Below are 21783 nucleotides of genomic sequence, written 5' to 3' on the forward strand. Positions count from 1 at the left end.
ACTTTAGCAACTTGTTTTTGAACTCTTGCCTCTGAGCTCTTTAATCGTGTCTCGTCTTTTACGGTATTCATACCCGAGCTCTCCGCATCACAAGTACAATCTGTACCAGATGAGCTACTGAGCAAGCTTAGTACGTCAGTAAAACCAACATATGGAGCTTAAGTGATGCAAACTCCAAAATATATTCGTTTACTATGGTAAAAAGTGTTTTTGAGGTCATGACATAATTTTGCAAGGAGCCACGTGGAACAAGTCTTTATTAGCCTAATCTATAATCTGCTCCTGTAATCATAATTGTGTATGAAAACGATTAAAAGTGCTTGCTGTTTTACTGCCTGTTGGAAACTGTAGTGATACAAAATGTTGCCACAGGTACTTTTTTTTTCCAATGAGTCATAAAATGGATCTCAAATCACATCAGATTAACGAAAGACATGTCTCTGTCACACACACTCAGTTTTGTTCATCTTTAGTTACACTTCCATGAACTTTCAGTTTGTTTTCTTCAGTCACATATTTCTTTGTCTTTGTTTCCTGCCACTCACACTACTCTTGATCGATTAAAATCACTTCGTATTGGATCCTGTGTACCTTCGTCTTAATCTTCGTGACAGTCTCATCTTTTGTACAACTTTAATAATGTCAGAAGATTTGTTTAAATGTTAAATTAAACTAAGTTTGGATTGACTAATATACCATGACAATAAGTTCAATCACAACACTTGAGAGTCTCAGATCTGTATATTAATACATGACAGTTTGTAGTTCATCTAATATTAATGACTCTATTGAAACATTTGTCTTGAGGTTTGCCTTCTCTTTGCCAACAAAGTTAAGAAAGTTCAAGTAAATACTTTCAACATATCTGAAAAATTCTGCAAGGCCAGAAAAATGAATCAGTTGTTTTTCAAGTCTGCAGGCGTTTACTTTTAGTAGTGAAATTGCAATTAAAATTATGAAATTAAACTTGATATGACCTCAATTATGAAAGAGTCTTATGGAATGAGGATTTTTGAAAAACAGAAATTAAAAGAAATTAAAAACAGACAGACATTGTGCCCAGTAAAAAGTAGTGAATTGGACAAAAAAACAAATGATCTGATAATTGATTGAAAATATTTTGAAAATGATAGGTTTAAGGCGAGTATTAAATATATTTTTTACTGGTAGAGCCCTTGTGTGTTCCAGCATGTTTTCCATGAAATAATTCTGTGACCAGGAAAGCAAAGCAAATCATAACTTCATAATCAGGCTCTGATTCATCACATGGGGTTTGATGTCATAAATTCTATGGTAAGTGGAGTGAACAAAAAACTTCCTGATCTTAGTGATAGATTATTGGTCAATAGGCTGTTAAACAATTTAAACTATTTTAGTTTTCAACTTATTTTAGATTTTTTTAAATTTCCTAAATGTTGTAAAAGTTTAAAAAACAAACAAACAAAAACATGGTGACAGTAATATACACTGTCTACCAGTCAAATGTTTCAAATGTTGACCTTAAAACGTTTTCTCTTAAAGTCTTGTGCTTGAATTCTTCAAATGTGTGGATAATATAAATTGTGTTAATGTATGAATATGATTTTTTAGTTTAGTGTCCAATTCACACTATTAACTAGTTGCTTTAATTAGCATGAATATTACAAGGATATTGTCAGTTTGTTAGTACTAATAAAGCACACCCTTTTCTGCATGACCATATTCTACATCCCTTAATCCTACCCAATACCTAAACTTAACAACTACCTTACTAACTATTAATAAGCAGTGATTTGGAGTTTACTGAGGAAAATTATAGTGAGTCAAAATTAATAGTTAGCTAGTGAGAATTGGACCCTAATCTAAAGTGTGACCGTTTTTCTTTTATATATATATATATATATATATATATATATATATATATATATATATATATATATATATATATATATATTATTGTATGCATTGTTATTATTATTATTTAATGGATGAACTGGAGCAGACAATGAAAGAAAAGCAGCCAACAAGTGCCCATCAAACTCCTGTGTTGTAGTATTTCTGAGATCTAAGAGAGTGGTTACTTTGACTTTGACCACTATGTAAGATAGTTTTTGGAATTTTGGTAACTACATAATTTCCTTACTTCAGTTTAATGAGTGAATAAATGATGACAGAATTTAACATTTTTGATGAACTACACCTTGTGTCAGTATTAAGACAGTATTACGTACAGAAATACGTAGCTAATTGTTTTTGCATTCCTTAATGCATACAAAGAAGTGTCACCTCAAAACAATTAAAGAAACACCACACATGGTAAATGTGAAAAGGAAGAAGGAAGTAAACCAGTTGCCCCGCCTAGGACTCCCTCAGCGATGCTTAACAGAGTGAGGATGAGGGACAGCTATATAAAGCACGGCTGCTCCATCCAGTCAGTCCAACACACTCTCAGAGCCTTGAGTCCGGAACCAGAGAGCCTGAGACCTGTCACTTGGTGAGAAATGCAACAAATCTAAAACTTATCGTTAGATGGCTTTTTTTGTTGTTGTTGTAAATAAATTTAATTGCACTTTTTACTAGTTGTTGTGAAATTCTGTGATGCTGATTGCAAATGCAAAGTATAAATGCAAATGTATTTTTAAGTCTAATTATTTGTTACATTGTATAGACACTTCTCAGAATGTTTTTTTTAATTGTCAAATTTTTCAGATTCTTCCACAATAAATCTGTATTATTTTTCCTGTGTCTCTTAAAATGTAAAATATGCACAATATTGAAACATGTTTATTTTGTTTAAAAACTGCTATCATATGTTATACTCCAAATGACTAGTATAAAATAACATTTTAATCTTACTTCGTTTTAAAAAAAAGTTAAATTTATTTATTTTAATACTTTTTTTTTTACTTAAATGTAGAGGAATTTATCTTCCAAAACTGAGGAAATGCATAAAACAAAAAGTGCAATTTTCATAAACAATGTTTTTCATATGTTCACACTTTGTGTTTCAGAGATGAATTGCACGTTGCTTTTTGTGGTCGGGTGCTGTTGTGCCCTTTCAATGGGTGGTAAGTTTATCAGTTAAGGCCCTGATATACTCAAGGACTCTAAGTTCTTTTTCGTTCTTCGCTTCGTAAATACGTGACCAGCGATATACTGTTAGCGAAAATCGCAATGTTTTAGATGAATATGTAAATATGTGCTGCACGCTTTCCTCTCAATAACAAAATAAACATACAACAAAAATTAGAAAACAGCAAGCTTTTTTAAAGAAAACATAAGAAAACATCTGATCATAACAACTTGGATATGTTTGCACGAGCTCAGCAAATCGGCACTCCAGTAAAGTCACGCCAAGTTTATATATATGAAGACCTCCGATGCAAAAGCCTCTAAAAGCCACCTATTAAAAAGTGAGATAATAATATTGAGTGTATGCTCTCCGCACATAGTAGCCTATACGTTCATCAAATCCTTTCACTTCAAACTCACAAAATCCCAGCCTCATCCCATTCAGAAATATCAGTACTTAGGTAGAAACCTATACATAGAAGCCTGATAAAAAATGTAATATTAAAGAAAAACATTAGACGGACTTAGAGGCTTTTGCATCTAAAGTCTTCATATATCACTTAGTTTATACAATAGATTTCTTAAAATCAAGCAGCTTTACCGTATTAAACATGAAAAACGGTGTCAGTGTCTCATGTTATCCAAAGTACAACTTAATTCTCTACTATAAAGCGTCTCTCCAGTGTGTTCATGTTTTTCTTGCGGACGTCCGACAGACTGAACAGAAGAAATGAACCAGAGATTTCCTTATCAAAAAAAACAGAGCCTCTGCGCACACCAACCTATTACGTAATCACCAATGGTAGTACGAAGGTGTTTACCAGCTGGAGCGAACTTTTCTGTAAAGTTAGCTTTGCAAAGCTGTTTCGAACTGCCAAAATGAACTTCATCTTGGCCTGATCTTGTACTAAACGTCCTTTTCCATTTTTCAATTTCACTTGAAATATATTGGGGGCCTTTCAAAAATTAACCAGCTAATGATTAGCAATATAAAAAATACAGGTACACTAAAATTAGTCATTATTAGTATTTCTGGGGCAATGATTTGATGATTTAATACCCTTTTCTTTTTTTTAGCAGAAGAAGAGAGTGCCAGGAGACGTTTCATTCTAGATTCAATCGAGGAAGCGAAGCAAATAGTAGATGCTGCTTACAAGTATTCTCGTGATGAGTGAGTAAAGTTTGTAAGAATGTTGCTCAATATTCCTGTGCCATCATCAGTCATTGATCTATTTTATTTTTATAAATCTCCCCTCTTCCAGGAGCTTAGCAAGGGTGCGCAGAGATGTCATCAAGCCTTCCGACAAGCTACGTCTGCTGAAACAGCCAGCTCGAAAGACACGAGACGCTGTGAGAGCCGCAGACTACATGGGGCAAACGCTCAGACTGATCAGTGAGAAAGCCCATCATGTACACAAGAGGTCCATCAATGCTACAGGTATGAGAAAAACATGTTGCAAAACTTGCAAAGCTCAGAAAAGATCCATCACTGACTGATGTTCCTTGTTATAAACTGTCGTTATGTGTTTGTCCCCTAGATCTGCTCACTCAAGACGAGCTTAACACGATTACACGTCTGACCGGCTGTGCTGCTCAAGTCCGGCCCCCTTCTTGTAGGACCACACCACACATAAACAAGTATCGAACTGCCAACAATGTCTGCAACAACAGGTCTGTCTTGCCCTTCTTATTCAGAGGAGTCTTAATCAAAGACTCAGTGTTTGCCTTGCTAAACTACTAAATTTATAATTCCCAGGAATAACCCACTTCTTGGTGCATCCAACACCCCTTTTGCCCGATGGTTGCCTGCTATCTATGAGGATGGCATCTCCCAGGCCAAAGGATGGGATCCCAACAAATTGCTTAATGGTGCAGCGCTGCCCCTGGTATGATGATAATGAATAGTTTAATGAAGTCTACTTGACAATCAACTAGGCCACCAATCAGTTAACAATGTCTGAATTCTGTCTACCTCAATGATTACAGGTCAGACTGGTTTCCAATCGTATTCTAAGCACTGCAGATGCTGACATAGAAAGTGATCATGACTTTACCTTCATGCTTACCATCTTTGGGCAATGGGTTGACCACGATCTGACTTTTACGCCCACCTCACCAAGCATTAGGTCCTTCAGCAGTGGCCTCAACTGTGACGAGAGCTGTGAGCGCTCTGAACCCTGCTTCCCAATTCCGGTCAGTCAAAGATTGTTCTTCTGTCAGATATTATCCCACTATTGTTGTTGTATAATAACGATCCTTCATGATACATTTAATTTCAAAACACAGGCTCCTCCAGGAGATCAGCGCCTGCTTCCTGACTCCTGTCTCCCTTTCTTCCGTTCGTCACCGGCCTGTGGTTCTGGGAACACTGCCTATTTCTTTGGTGGGGTCCCCAAAGTTCGGGAACAGATCAACGCTCTAACAGCTTTCCTAGATGCTGGACAGGTTTACGGGAATGAGGATGGGCTAGCAAAGGAACTACGAGACCTGACCAATGATGGTGGTCTTCTGCGTGTCAACGATCAGTTCAAGGATAATGGACGAGATCACCTGCCCTTTACTAGTGTAAAAAGTAACATGTGTGCCACGCGTAGGAAAACCCTCAATGACACCACCCTAACAGAGGTGCCTTGCTTCATTGCAGGTCAGTAACTTTTTCATTCTTAGAAAATCTTCATATGCAAGTATCAGGCATTTTCCTAGTCGTCATTGGTAAATGCAGCATCTAAAATGTGTGGTATATGCCTACTATTTGCAATTGCTAATAAACTCTTGATGTGTGCAGGGGATGTTCGTGTTGTTGAGAACATTGCTCTTACCTCAGTACATGCACTTTTCTTGAGAGAGCACAATAGATTGGCTCGTGCCCTCCATGTGCAAAATCCTACCTGGAGTAGTGAAACCCTCTATCAAGAGGCAAGAAAAATTGTGGGTGCCTACAACCAGGTAAAGACACTCGATGAAAAGTGCATTAACACAAGCACAAACAGTTACATGAGGAGTACAACATATATTCATATATTCAACCTCTCCTTTCTCTTTTAGATCTTGGTGATTAAGGACTACTTGCCGATAATTGTGGGTCCTGATGCTTATAATAGACGCCTTGGACAATATCCAGGTTACAATGAAAATGTGGACCCTACCATTGCAAACGTCTTTGCCACTGCAGCTTTCCGTTTTGCCCACCTGGCCATCCAACCTATCATATTTCGTCTTGATGAAAATTACCAGAACCATTCTCAATTTCCAAGTGTGCCCCTCTTTGAGGCCTTCCTCTCGCCGTGGAGGGTGATATTCGAGGGTGAGTTTGTGAGGCTTGTTACAGCATACCTACAGAGTCCTAAATCTGTCTTCTTTCAAGCTCACTTTATTTCTGCTTTGCTTTTTGCGTAGGGGGCATCGATCCTCTGCTGCGTGGACTGATTGGTCGGCCGGCAAAATTGAACACGCAAGACCACATGATGGTGAATGCTCTTAGAGAGAGACTGTTTGCCTTTACAGCCCACATTGCTTTGGACTTGGCATCCCTCAACATGCAAAGAAGCCGTGACCACGCTATACCAGGTAAATATTCTGGACTCATACACACCATGCAAAAAATAACTCTTGGAACCCTTTAATCTGAACCATGTGAAGCCAACTCAGCTTCATGCTGAATTATCACTCCATGAGTTTTTTTTAGAAGACTTAATGGGTATCCATCTGTTGTTCCTCATAAGGCTATAATGCATGGCGTCGGTTCTGTGGACTGTCGGCACCTCAGAATGAGCAAGAATTGGCTGTGGTGATGAACAACACTGAATTGGCTCGCAGGCTGATTGAGCTTTATGGCACCCCTGAGAACATTGACATTTGGTTGGGAGGTGTTGCTGAGCCTTTTGTTCCTGGTGGTCGTGTTGGTTCTCTTTTTGCCTGCCTTATCTCTACACAGTTCCAGCACATTCGCGAGGGTGACAGGTAAAGATTTCTGTGTATTTAGTCCAGGGGTGTCCAATCCCTCTCCTGGAAGAGAGAACCTGCTAATCAAGGTCTTCAGGAAATCTCCAGGTAAATGCACTGTGGCAGGTTGGAGCTAAACTCTGCAGGACATTGGCCCTCCAGGAGCAAGATTGGACATCCCTGATTTAGTCTAAGAGAACAGCATGTGTTTGAGTGGTGTTAATACCAAGTTGCACGTTGTGTTCAGGTTATGGTGGGAGAACAAAGGAGTGTTTACCACCCAACAAAAAGCATCACTGGCCTCTGTGTCGCTGGCCCGCATCATCTGTGACAACACAGGAATCAGCAGAGTTCCCAGAGATCCTTTCCGCTTCACAAGTTCAGCTGATTTCGTTAACTGTGTGGATATCCCCGCCTTCGACCTCAACCCTTGGATTGAAACTGGTAAGGCACCACAGTATTAGAGCTCTTAAATGCTTATGTGCTATGTGGTCATACATAAATCTTCTTCCTCTGACTGCAAATTTCTAAGCTTCTTACTGCCTTTTTATGTACTTGTAGAGGTTGATTTATGATAGTATAGGCAAACAGGTATTGAAGACATTTTATAATCTGTTTGCATGGTCACCATGGTTTGGTTCACCTGTGATTTGGTATTTGGCCTTCCAGGTGTTGGTGGCATCAACATTACAACGATTGGAAAAGAGGTTAGACAAGTGTTTGTTTTCTCTTAATTGCAAGGAAAAAGATGAGTAATGTTGTTGTGCACATGACCTATTTACCTTAAATGGCAATTAATTCACTGTAAAATATCTAAACCTGACACTGCTTGAGTAATTTCTTTTTTGCTGTTCACTGTACTGGTGCAGTGACATATATTAATACATTTGGATATCACAACTGTCAAGCACTGTTTCATGAACTGCACCAAGCCTTTGTAAGCTGTTTAGTCATTTCTGCCTTTTGCTTGCTTCTTTGGGTTTTGCTTGGCTTAGGGGCCTCTTTCACGTTTAAAATAGTTTTTTCCCCTTTAATGTCAACAGTTAGGCTTATAGTACAAACATGTAACATATATGCATTATCTTTCAGACACCGATTCCTTGATAGGACCTCGAGGACAACCTGGTAAGCCAGTCATACTGTACATCAAACATGGCCTTTAAATATTCCTTCAACATAAAGCCGCCAACCTCACTTTCTTTTTAATTATTTAAGCCAGATACCATAACTGACCAACAGAGCCAAGATTACAAATATGATATTCTGTATGTTATCAATATCAAATATTTTAGTTTTCACTAATATTTAATTTTTCCAGGTCCACAAGGTGTAGCAGGCCCGCCTGGACCTGCAGGACCTCCAGGACCCCCAGGACCCCTCATTAATACACCAGGAAATAATTCTACCAATTCTTCTGTTGGCGCCACCCTTTCGGTCTCTGCTATAGTGACTGTGTTCAGTTGGGTCATTTGTTTTTTCATTCAGAGCATCGCATAGGTGGAATTCTATTCCACAATCAATTAAAGAATGTACATCATTTAACTAATTTAAATATAATTTTAAGAAATGGCTTCTTCATAATCAAAAATGTAAACATTGATGTTTCTCACTTTATTATAAATATTATTATTATTATTATTATTATTTACTTTGTCTTTTTTTATTTTGTCTTTTTGTATAACTTGTTTAACTGCGTTTTACAGAATTGTTTATAAAAAATGTTAGGCCTAATAAGATCTGACAAATGGATTACCAATGAAAACAAGCCTTTGGGCTAATTTGAGTACATTTACATTCATGAATGTTGATTAATGTACATTGTCTCTTTTTTTTAATTAAATAAATATAAATTGACCAAATAACCAAACATCAGGGTTGTTCTTCTGCCAGCATTCCTGGTGAATTCCAGTTCTCATGCATAGGAACTCAGACTTTGGGCACTGTGACCTTAAAGAAAAACTATAATGTACATCTAACTGCTGAAATAATCAACCTTAATTACGCTATCATTAGCTGAAGGGAAGAGGATACTTGCCTTGACTTAATTCATTACTATTTTCCTTTTATGTAAATGTTTTATTTATTTATTTATTCATTTTAAATGCAGTTGTGTACAAATGCACATATCCTGCGGATAAGAACAGCCAGAAAAAAAGTAAATGAAATGCAAGTTGTAAATCTGCTACTTTTCCAATGTCTTTATTATTTAATAATGAAGTGCACTTATAATGTTAGTATGACTTTAAATAAAAAATGGTAACACTTTATAATAACTGCACGCTATTAATTGTTAGTTAAGCATTAGTAAACAGTTAATTCATAATTTACAAAGCATTAATAGACATTAATAAGCCGTTTATAAATACAGCTATAAATGCTTTATTCTTGATTTGTAAGCATATCTATAATGTGTTTAATAATTGTATTTTCATACTTTATTAATGATCAATTTATCATTTCTAAATGAAGTATTGCATAATTTACAAACCAGTTATTTAGGAGTTGTCACTGTCAGTGGTTCATAAGATCACTTAGAAGGTGTAAGTAAATGATTAATAAACTATTTAAATGTACAATTATAAAGGGTTATAATTTAGAAATAAAAGGCCATTTTCTGCCCTGATTTTAGCTCTCTGATTTAAACGCTCTGTTGGAAGGGATGTGTCTGTTGTGCAGGGTTCGTACACTTTTTCCAAGGTCAAATTCAAGCACTTTTCAAGCACTTTCCAGGTCCATTTTAAAGCTTTTTCCAGCACCTTACACTACCGTAAATTACATAAAAATACATAGTTAAAATTATTATTTAGTGTTTTTATCACATCAAAAGAGATAAACAGCCAAATGTTTCATAATAGCAGAGGGCTGCACGATATTGAAGAAAAATGAGATATGCGATAACTCATTAAATAATGCGAATGCGATATTCAATATGCGATATGATAATGCTTAAAGTGTGTCAAATTAACTTAAATTATCTTTAAAATATCTTTAAAATGATATAACCTACACTTAAGCGTGTTTCACATTCTTTTTGTGATAAGAAAATATCCCTACTTCAAGACAGTGAACATCAGTGTTCTGTAGCATAAGAAGTGTTATTTTAACATCACTGGGGTTTAGGGGTTCAGGTTATCCTACATTAGGTTTATTTTACAACAAAAACTGATTAATTAAATGTAAAAATAAACACTGCTTAGTTTTCACTGCATGAATTAAATATACTGATTCTTATTAAAGCTACAAAAGTTATTCAGCCAAAAGCAGTGAGTGATTTTCTTTGTCTTTTGTTCATGACCCCAGTTATTGCAAGCCGTTGCGATATGCAATTATGCATATTGTAATATATACATTTGCAATATTTCGATATATTGTGCAGCCCTAATATTTAAGCCAATCACAAGTTTTATTCTTCAAAATGTATCACTAATAGCCTAAAGCATATGAATAATATACCTTTCATTATATTAATGTCCAAATATTGCTTACCAGATAATGTGATTTATAGGCTGTAAAACTGAATTAATTTCAAATATGAAGACTTAGGATTTGAACATAAATATTTGACAGGCCTTCCCGTTTTGGGACACATTCTTGATATAGACAAGGTTTGAACAATATCTGAGTGCACAGGTATGGGGTGAGATTTCGGTCACAATTCTGCGCGCGCAAGATCACATTTTGAGCGCGCAAAAGGGCATTTCGCACGCGCGTGAACTGAGTTTTGCGGAGAAATGTTCGTCTCGCAGATAAGAAAATATTGCGAGCGAACGAAAATCAATTTTGCATTTAAAATAAGTATTTGGATGTGCACGGACGTTCTCTTTCGCGTGTGCAAAGTTTCACTTTCTTGCTCCTTTCATACCAGCCGTGAGCGCTCTCTAAGCGCAGACAGCTCGCTTGCTCAACACAACCCAGCGTTACAATATGCCATAATTCCAGCCAATCAGAGATAAGACTGCTAAATTCTGATTGGCTTGCTTGAAAACCAATCACAAGACTCCCTGCATCACCGACTGTGGAAGAGAACTAGTGCAGTTGAGTTTATTATTTATGAAAAATATTCAAAAACTTCACTGTAATTCACTGTATTGTTGGCAATTTCAGTTCACACATCACCGCTGTCCTGATGGTTATACTACAAGACTTATTTTGTATAAATATTGTTTTGCGTATTTTTTATGATTATTATTTATGAAAAATATTTAAAAAACGTCAATGTAATTCGCTGTATTGTTGGCAAATTCAGTTGACACATCACTGATGTCCTGATGGTTATACTACAACACTTATTTTGGGAAAAATATATATTTTAAATTATATATACAATTGTAAATGTATAATTATTATGATTTTTATGAAAAATATTCAATAACATAACTGTAATTCACTGTATTGTTGCCAAATTCAGTTCACACATCACTGCTGTCCTGATAGTTATACTACAAGACTTATTTTGGGGAAAATATATTTTAAGTTGTATATACAATTGTACATTTATGATTTTTTATGATTTTTATGAAAAATATTCTAATTTACTGTATTGTTGCCAAATTCTGTTCACATATCACTGCTGTCCTGATGGTTATACTACAACACTTATAGGCAAAATATATATTCTAAATTGTATATACAATTGTAAATGTAGAATTTTTATGATTTTTATGAAACATATTCAATAACTTAACTGTAATTCGCTGTATTGTTGCCAAATTCAGTTCACACATCGCTGCTGTCCTGATGGTTATACTACAACACTTATTTTAGGGAAAAATATATATTTTAATTTGTATATACAATTGTAAATGTATAATTATGATTTTTATGAAAAATATTCAATAACATAACTGTAATTCACTGTATTGTTGCCAAATTAAGTTCACACATCACTGATGTCCAAAGTTATTGAATATTTTCATAAAAATCATTAAAAAAAATCATAAATTTACAATTGTATTTACAACTTAATTTTTTTTTTTTTTTCAAAATAAGTGTTGTAGTATAACCATCAGGACATCAGTGATGTGTGAACTGAATTTGGCAACAATACAGTGAATTACAGTAAAGTTATTGAATATTTTTCATAAAATCATAAAAATTATACATTTAGAGTACAATATACAATTTAAAATATATATTTTATCAAAATAAGTGTTGTTGTATAACCTTCAGGACAGCAGTGATGTGTGAACTGAATTTGCCAGTGAATTACAGTGAAGTTTTTGAATATTTTTCATAAATAATAATCGTAAAAAATACGCAAAACGATATTTATACAAAATAAGTCTTGTAGTATAACCATCAGGACAGCAGTGATGTGTGAACTGAATTTGCCAACAATACATTGAATTACAGTGAAGTTTTTGAATATTTTTCATAAATAATAAACTCAACTGCACTAGTTCTCTTCCGCAGTCGGTGATGCAGGGAGTCTTGTGATTGGTTTTCAAGCCAGCCAATCAGAATTTAGCAGTCTTATCTCTGATTGGCTGGAATTATGGCATATTGTAACGCTGGGTTGTGTTGAGCAAGCGAGCCGTCTGCGCTTAGAGAGCGCTCACGGCTGGTATGAAAGGAGCAAGAAAGTGAAACTTTGCACACGCGAAAGAGAACGTCCGCGCACATCCAAATACTTATTTTAAATGCAAAATTGATTTTCGTTCGCTCGCAATATTTTCTTATCTGCGAGACGAACATTTCTCCGCAAAACTCAGTTCACGCGTGTGCGAAATGCCCTTTTGCGCGCTCAAAATGTGATCTTGCGCGCGCAGAATTGTGACCGAAATCTCACCCCATACACAGGCACCTGCCTGATAAATGTATTTCATTGCCAAGATGTCTTGGGCCAAGACATAACGTTAGCTAATACATTTACTGGAATAGAGCAGTGTAAATATTGCATAGGGCCATCCTAAACCTTACAGTAACAGTATACTACTTATGACACTGACTGATTTCAGTTCAGCAATCAACGACTGTTGTTATGCAATGGGCTAACGTTTGCACGTTACAGTTCTGTAATTTTGGCAATGTTCACTGCATATTCCACAAATGAACGTGACATAACGGACATGCAATACTTACATTACATGATCACACCAAGCACTCTCAGTCACTAATGGCCCTTTCAGATAGGACGCGGACCGCGCTGCGCTCATAGGCTGCGCTATGAAATGAAACCGATATATTTCAATGGCTTGCGCCGCGCGACTCGGACCAAAGCGGAGCTCAGCGAGCTCGCGCGCACGCCGCGGTCAAAGTTTAAAATAGTTCAACTGTTGCCGCTGCGTGGCCAATAAAAACGGTGCATCCAAACAACCGCGGAAATCAAAATGAAAACTCCGCCTACTTTTGCTCAGCGTAACGCAAATCAATCTGTATCTGATTCTGAAGGGCTACATTTTTTTTCTCCATTTAATAAAGAACTATTTCGTCAGAAAGATATTTCTTGTGAAAGAAATACAGTTACAAATTTAAGCATTTTCAAGCATTTTATCCAAAATTAAAGCACTTTTCAAACCTTGAAAACACAACATCAAAATTCAAGCACTTTCAAGGATTTCAAGCACCCGTACGAACCCTGGTTGTGAGACTTCAGTATAATCGGCCACTGCTATGATTGGCTAACATCTTTGCATATGAAATAAGTATTACACATGGAACTCTTTCGAAAACATTGACTATGTTTTTACTATTACAGCTCTCGAGAATAATCGTGTGAAGTGTTGATTTTAGCATCATATTAAGATCTCCCTTCCCATGAGAGATTGCAGCAATGAGCAAGCTGATGACAGACATGAATGTGGTGATCTCGTCATTGCCATTGGATATCATCATAACTAAGAATGCAAACATGATTTAATTAGGAGATTCATTGTGCAGAGTAGACATAATCATTGATTATAATGGGAGTTTTGGTGAGAGTCCAGAATTCAGCCACTGATAAACTCATGCTGTGATGGAAAAGATGGCTTCTCTCACAGACTGTGATGACGCCTTTTAAAGATCATCAGCATTGTAAATCCTGCAAAGTTTTTTTGTAGTATCCTGGATTAACCACTAGGTGTCGTTTTTGTATTACAAGTGTTGTCTTCTCTTACCTGTAAAGGTAGTTGAAGATGCCCAAAGTGGCTGCAAACAGAAAGTTAAGTGTCAAGTTCAACGCAATACATAATCTAAAGGATAGAGAGAAGAAGAGGAACTATGGCTACAGGAACGATTTGCTCACAAGCAGCATTTGATGCAAAAGCTCAAACATGGGAAGAATATTCTTAAATACAGGAGCAATTTTTCGTGGCTAATGGAATCGAAGATGAGAGTAAGTAAAGAGCTATTCTCATAAGTGTTGTGGGACCACAAATTTACAGGGTGATATGAAATCTTCTCAGCCCTTCAAAACCAAGTGAAAGGGCTTATCAGCAACTGGTAACAATGCTCAAAAATACGTTCAATCCTCAGGTAAGTGAGATTGTACAGAGATTTAAATTTGATTTGAGAATGAAGAGAATGAAATATGAACGACAGAGTATGTAGCAGAGTTGCATTGCTTAGCGCAAGACTGCAATTTTGGATCAACTTTAGACCAAATGCTGTGCTGAGGGATTGACTGGTTTGTGGCATAGATTATCAGATTCAGAAAAATTTGCTTTCAGAAACAAATCTGTCATTTGAGACTGCTTTTAAAATTGCAGTAGCCACTGAAGCTGTAGGCAAAAAATGTGCTTGATTTGCAAAATAAATCTAGCGTACAGGAAAGTAACTGTCAGGGTTCCCATTTTTCATTGTGTTTTTTTCCATGTTTCCCTGTCACACAGTTTTCCAGTGTGTCTGATTAGTTGTCCCATTGTAATATTAAAGCATCATAGAAACGTAAAGGTCTCGTCATAGTTTACCACCAAAATAAAAGTGTTTAATCCTTCCAAGTGAAGAAATGAAGACAAGTATTTTCATTTAACTACTTTAGTGTAAAGTGAAAATTAATATACTCTGAAACATTCCTTTGTGTTGTATCGCAGTTGTATTATAATAGTAGGCTTGTATATTTCTGTCTTGCAAAATAATTTAAAAGTATGTCATTTCAAATGTTTTTTTCTTTCTGATGTTTGCTTTTACCCCTTTATCCTATGCCTATCAGAGACTGCATCCATCTAAACTGAATAAGTTACAGAGAATGCAGCAGCAATTCAGTAAGAAGATAACGACACCCTCCATTCAAGAACAGAGTTCCTCAAGCTCATCAAGTCCAATCCAGTATTTCATGAGGGATGTGGCACCAGTTTCCAAGGCAAAATTCAACAAGCTGGTTCTGAATGTTGTTATTCAGGGACTTCATCCCCTCAGTATTGTTGAAAGGGCAGAATTTAAAGAATTATTCAAGCAGGTACTGCCTTCAAGGCATGTGATGTCTAGAAAGACATTAGTCAAAATGCTAGATACACTCAATACATTTCCATGAAGGCAGATATGTATAAAGTTTTGTCTAAGCAGAAATTTGTAGCAACAACCACAGATGCATAGTCTACAAATCACAAGAGCTATCTGGGAGTCACTGTCCATTCGATAGACTCAGACACACTTACCATCTCTTCAGGGGCTTTAGCTTGCCGAAGGATCAAGGGAAGGCACACTTAAGTTATGACACTCTGGCAGAGATGCTTGAAAGTGTCCAGGTGAACGTGATTTCACCAAGTACCACATGTTCCTGGATGAACATATTTGTTGATCCTGGAACAACTTTCCAATCAACCAATCAGATTTGAGGGACAAGTTTACAGTTTATGTCAAGTTTAGGCTTAGAACCAGGGTGAGGTGCTTGCTTGGACATCAGTGTTATTCACCTATCATTTCCCTCTGATTTTAGGGAAAAGTTATGGGTAGGGTTAGATTTAGGGGTAGGGTTAGGGTAAGGACTAAATTTTGGGGCAGGAATGTTATTCCAGGATCAACAAAATATGTTGATCCAGGAACATGTCTTACTTGGCAAAATCACGGTGACCAAAGTGTCCACATGGAATTCAGCATTCAAAACAAAGTTGTGTTAACCACTACAGACAATGTTTCAAATTTTGTGAAAAATTAAAAAAAAAAAAGTGACTGAAGATGATGAAGAAAATGATAAAGTGGCAGATGTTGAGTTCACTGATGTTCCAGTCATTCAACGCTGTGCCTGCCATTCTCTCCACTTGGTTGCACCCAACGATGCTGAGGCAGCTGTGGAAGACTCTTCATTTAAAAAGATTTCAAGGGCAGCTTTCACCAAATGTCAAAGCCTTTGGAATAAGCAGAGTAGAAGCACCCAAGCTTCTGACAACATTAAAGACAGACTTGGATGCATGCTGTTGTGCCTAATGTAACTCGTTGGAATTCTATATATAATGCAATGGATCGTATGATAACTTAAACTGAAGAGAAACCTCAAGAGCTCCATGATGTTTGTGAGAAAATGGACTTTCCATGACTGAAGCCATCAGAGATTACATTCATCAAAGAATATGTCATGGTGAGTTTGAACTGGCTCAGATGTATTGAATCAATCATTTTATGTAAATATTTTTAGTGTTTCATAGAATCCCATATTTTTATCATAAAACTATTTTTGGTAGGCCTATATACTGTATGTTCTATATTATTTTTATTAAAACTAAATAACTTTAGTAATTCTTTAATAAATTATTTTAAAGTTAAGTACCTATAAATAACTCTTAAGAATATAATAATCGTTGTGACTTATGCAAATATGACTAATGCATCCTGTGATTTTCATCATGTATTTTTGCCCTCATGCATACAGCCATGTTTTATGTGTAATTTCGCAGGTCATGGCACCATTGTCCAAGGCCCTAGATGTTCCCCAGTCAGACAAAATGGCATACTTCAGAGTCTTGGTCCCCACAATCAACATTCTTGTTGAGAAGTTGCAGGCACTCGAGTAAGAAGACCTCCAATATTGTGGGCCATTAGCTAATGCCATCATCAGTGGTGTAAACAGAAGGTTCAGTTACCTTTCCGGTAAAATATATGTCATGGTAACGGCTTCACATCCTATGTTTCGTATGTCTTACATACCAAATGAGCAAAAAGATGACATCATCTTAAGACCAAAACAGGAGCTTTCAGCAGCACACAGTCAACATGTTGCAGAGACAATTGTTTCAAGGAAGCCAGAAAATTAAAGTGATGAGATCACAGACTACTTCTCCAGAAACCAGGAGAATGTTTTGGATGAATTGAACATTTATCTACAGTCTACAGCAAACACACATGATAGTGCTTTCCAGCATCTATCAAAAATGAAGACAGTCTTCATTAAGTGCAATACTGGTGTCCCTGCCAGTGCCGCATGTGAGTGGTTGTTTAGTATTGGAAAAGACATGTTCCTTCCAAAATGCAACTGTCTTTCCGACAGTCATTTTGAAAAACTTCTCGTGTTGAATTAACAGGTCAGGCACTTCTGCTTCAGTTTAGTTAAGAGAACAAATTGAGCTGCTTACATTTTGTACTTGCCTGCTCTCATTAGAAGGACACTGCACCTCAATCCTGGACTGATGGTGTGAAACCATTCCTGTTTTGCTTGAGCGGTATAACAGTGACTCTAACTATGCCAGTTCAACTAAAATACTTAACATTTTTCCAAGCGAACTCACTCTTCAGTTTTTAGGCTTTTGTAACATAAATTATAACATTTTGACCCTTTGGAGGTCAATGTTTTGGATGAAGTAGACAGGTTTCAGTCTACTACAACTACACCAGTTAGTGCTTTCCCTGCCAGTGCCACATGTGAGCGGTTGTTCATAGTTCAATGTATTTTCTTGCCAAAGTGCAACCATCTCTCAATCTGTATTTTTGGGAAAATGTTCTGTGTATGCAATTTAAGTTGGATGTATTTTGTTCTTGCAATGTTACATTTGTGGCAATTTTGCACTTTGACTTTGACAAACAGTCTGAGATATTTGAGTATTGTGTGTAATAAAACAATACTCTTTGAAATCATAATTGTATTGCATTGTTTTAAACATTCCTCAGACACTTACTCAGTTATTTATAATATACGTTGTTAAAAAAATCAAAAATTAAAAGTAGTTTCAATGTAGCTAGCAACTTTTTGATAGAAACTTGTAGTGTAGCTCACTACTTTTCCAAAAGGGTACAGCTTGACTGTAGTTTAACTACTTTAACTTACGAGTAGCTTGTCAAACTACAGTTTCAGAGTAGCTTCCCCAACACTGGTTTCTGCTTTTTCCGCCCAGCAGTGACTTTACTGTTTCCCCACAGGTTCTGCCCAGCCCTGAATCTCCTGTGATCCCTTCCCAGCCTCCCTCTCCCACCTCCTCTAACAGCCGGTCCCTCAGCCCCACCTCCACTGGTTCCATTCAACCCCTCTGCATCTCCAACACCATCATGTGAGGATCTGCCTCAGAGACTCAAGTCATCACCTCTGACCAGAAAGGACAATCCCCCGGCTCTACCTGCAGTGTCAGAACCCATCACTCCACCGTGGCCTGTCGACTCACCATCTCCCCATTGGCTCCTCCCTCATCATCCCAATGGCTTCACCGGGCTCCCTCGTCCCACCGGCTCCACATTGGTCAGACATTGCCCTGCATGCACATTCGACTCTGTCTGGCTCCGTCTTCCCCCCGGCTCTGCCTTCATCCTCAGTCCCACTGGCTCGCCTCAGTCTTCAGGTTTCCTAATTCCGTAGCATGGGCTCTTCGGCCTGTAAGCTCCACCTGGGTCTCCATCTCCAGTAGCGTCTCCATCGGTTGTACCCAGGGTGTCAAATCTCCACCATGGCTCCTTCCTCCCTCAACTCCGTCCTGGGGTCTCGTCCGGGCTGGTCTCTGGACCAACAACTGGCTAGAGAGAAGCGTACGTCAGGCTTCCTATATTTTATTGTTTTTTCCCTGTTTCTCTGTGACTCAGTTTCCCAGTGTGTCTGATTAGTTGTCCCGTTCACCTGTTATATTGTTAATTTACTCATTAGTCCGTGTATTTAAGTCCTGTGTTCTGATCAGTTCCTTGTCCTGTCTCTGTTTATGTTGAGGTGTGTTATCTGTTTCCATGATTTTTTCCTGCTTGTTCAGTGAGTCACTGAATTAAAGTTTGTTTCCCGGGGTCTGTTCTTCGTACGTTGCTAATTGAGTTAGTATGATCTTGGATTGTCCAAGCAACTTAAGACCCAAGGTTGTAAAGCAGATTTTTATTTTTTATTTTTTTGCCAACACAGGTATATTATATTTTTTATTGAAGATCATGCACTCATGGTCATGCCAATAAGTATGACTTACAGTATGTGTCCCTCAGGCTTCCCTAACCTGATTGGTGCCATAGTGGCCTCAATGAAGGGGATTTTGTTAACTGAAAGGGGGTTCACAATCTAAATGCGCAGGCAAGTTACTTAAGTTGATTCTTAATATTCCAGATTAGTAATATTATATACAAATTTTAAAAAAGGAATAGAATCAAAAAAGAATTAAGTGGACTGGCTAAAATCTCTTAGATGGTGCGTGACTATGTTCTATATCACAAATGTGGAAGCAAAATGGCCAGGATCTGCATGTGCATGACTCAAGAATTTTCAGAGAGTCACATTTATGCACATTATTTGAACGTGGTGAGGGAAAATATAAACATCAAGCTCACTGTATTACATACACTTGCTGATCCTAACAGAACTGCATTTTTCCATTATACAGGTGATTATGAAAGAACCTGGAGACAGGGGCTATGCCTGCAGGCAGTATTTTATGACCCCATCCCCTGACCCAAACCCCAGACCCGTTACAATGCAGCTCTAGAAATTGAAAATTGCACGCATTGAAATGGCCTTTGGCCCACTAAAGGGAAGATTTCAGTGTCTGAAAAGGCTGAGGGTTGCACCTGTGATATTATTGTTGCATGTGCCATATTACACAACATTTCAGCCCATGCTTGGCTTCTCGGACGCCTCCGCATCAAGGTGGATCTCGGTGGCATTATGGCCCTGACCCCTTGGAAGGATCCGAGTTGGTTTCAATCTGGCGTGGACCTGGGAGTGGTCTCCAGAAGGAAGGACAGACGCCTCCAACATGGATTGGGAGCTCTGTGCGAGAGCAGGCCGACTTCTGCCTCCTGGTTGAGCACAGCAAATGGTTTCAACTAGCAGTCTTTCTGGCCCTCAAAACCTTCCTGCCAGATCTGAGGGGGCACCATGTCTTAGTCCGATTGGAAAAGACGGCAGTGTGTCCTACATAAACCACCAAGGTGGACTTGGATCGAGACCTCTGTAAAAACTGATGAGATGCTTCCTCTTATGGGCACAACCCAACCTGCGCTCACTGAGAACGGCACATGTGCCGACCAGACTGAACCAAGGGGCAGACATACTGTTCCGGGGCAACAGTTCACATGATTGGAATATCTTCAGGAAGGCAGAGGTCGACCTTTTCGAGGGACAGGGCACTTCCGATCATGAAGCAAAGACTGTCCCATTGGATAGTGGATGCGATTGCGTTGACTTATGCTTCGATGGGCCTACAGTGCCCCATCGGGGTTAAAGCACATCTACCAGAGGCATGGCCTCTTCCTGGGCATAGTCCAGCGGAGTGTACATTGGCGATATTTGTGTGGAGGCCGGCTCGTCTTTGCCGTCCACATTCGCCAGATAATATCATTAGGAAACAACGGTTTTGGGCCGTTTATCGTCCTACCTTAGCCTTTGTACCCTTAGGCCTTTTTGTATGTGTCCTGAGTTCCCATTGTGTCTAGCAACGCAGTACGAGTGAACCGTATCGAAAGAGAACGTACTTGGTTACAAACGTAACCTTGGTTCCCTGTGATTACAGGAACGAATACTGTGTCACCTATCATGCTGCACGACTTGGTGTTTGTTGCTTCCGTCGAATTAACCTGATTCCCTATGGCAGAATGTCTGCTTATATAAAGGGATATCTGACTGGCTTTCTCACCCATTGTGCAGCTTCACTGCTCAGCCATTGGTTCGCTCATCTCCGCTGTACTACCATAGGCTTGTGCAGTTTCACTGTGTTATTCTATAAGCTTCAGTAATCAGAGAAAATTTATTTTTTCTATTGCGTCTGGTGAGCACGAGTGAACCGTATAAAAAGAGAACCAAGGTAAAAGAGTACGTTTTACTGCCTCTTGTGTTAATTTCTGTTGTAAACTGCAGTGATATGTATATAGTGGTACACATTTTGTGATTTGCAGAAATGTTGCCACAGGAATGTTTGTCCATATGTGTTTACAGGTTTGACTACACTTGTGAGGTGTTAATGTCCTCACTAATATAGTGAAACCTGTTGAACACCAACTAAAGAGCCAAAAATTTTTAGGACAGAATTAGCAAATACATATAATATAGCCACGTGCTGTACATGCTAGCATGAGGAGATTGAGAAAATTCTAGTGATTTACTAAAAATGTTTTAAATAAACACAACGTCTAAGAAATTATTTAGGTAACACCTACAGTAAAGATTGACCTTCCCAGTCATTATTAGAATATCATCAAATACACTGAAAAGAAAATAAGACCTTTTGGCCTTCAGAAGATCCTGATGATGCAATATCCTGTTGAAAATGTGTCTTGCGGAATTTTCCCAGTTTTTTCCCCAGTTTAGTTCAGACTAAAATGTGTATTTTGTCTAAAATATTATAGTATTATAATATTATAATCTTTTGGATTTTTTATTTTTTTTAAAGCACATATGGGATATGAAGGTACACAGAACAATGCAAAAGAAAAAAGATTTCTGAAGGATTTTAAATGATGTTTTATTAACAAAGTTTGGGAGGA

General features: G+C 37.7%; 1 protein-coding gene across 1 annotated transcript in view; it reads left to right on the plus strand.

Annotated features, from left to right (window-relative positions):
• The window catches only part of LOC307152660 (myeloperoxidase-like), a gene marked incomplete at both ends in the record, with an annotated part of 32159 nt that extends 23669 nt beyond the window's left edge, over positions 1-8490 (plus strand). The window contains 13 exons of the mRNA XM_079861484.1: positions 4129-4222; positions 4314-4489; positions 4590-4722; positions 4808-4937; positions 5038-5244; positions 5338-5695; positions 5837-5997; positions 6097-6355; positions 6448-6618; positions 6774-7011; positions 7241-7437; positions 8083-8118; positions 8312-8490. Coding sequence (XP_079717610.1) covers positions 4129-4222; positions 4314-4489; positions 4590-4722; positions 4808-4937; positions 5038-5244; positions 5338-5695; positions 5837-5997; positions 6097-6355; positions 6448-6618; positions 6774-7011; positions 7241-7437; positions 8083-8118; positions 8312-8490 — 2339 coding nt within the window. The remainder of the gene's footprint in view (positions 1-4128; positions 4223-4313; positions 4490-4589; positions 4723-4807; positions 4938-5037; positions 5245-5337; positions 5696-5836; positions 5998-6096; positions 6356-6447; positions 6619-6773; positions 7012-7240; positions 7438-8082; positions 8119-8311) is intronic.
• Between the last annotated feature and the right edge of the window lie 13293 nt (positions 8491-21783).

Source organism: Squalius cephalus (assembly GCF_949319135.1).
Source record: "Squalius cephalus genome assembly, chromosome: 24".
NCBI classification, from domain to species: domain Eukaryota; kingdom Metazoa; phylum Chordata; class Actinopteri; order Cypriniformes; family Leuciscidae; genus Squalius; species Squalius cephalus.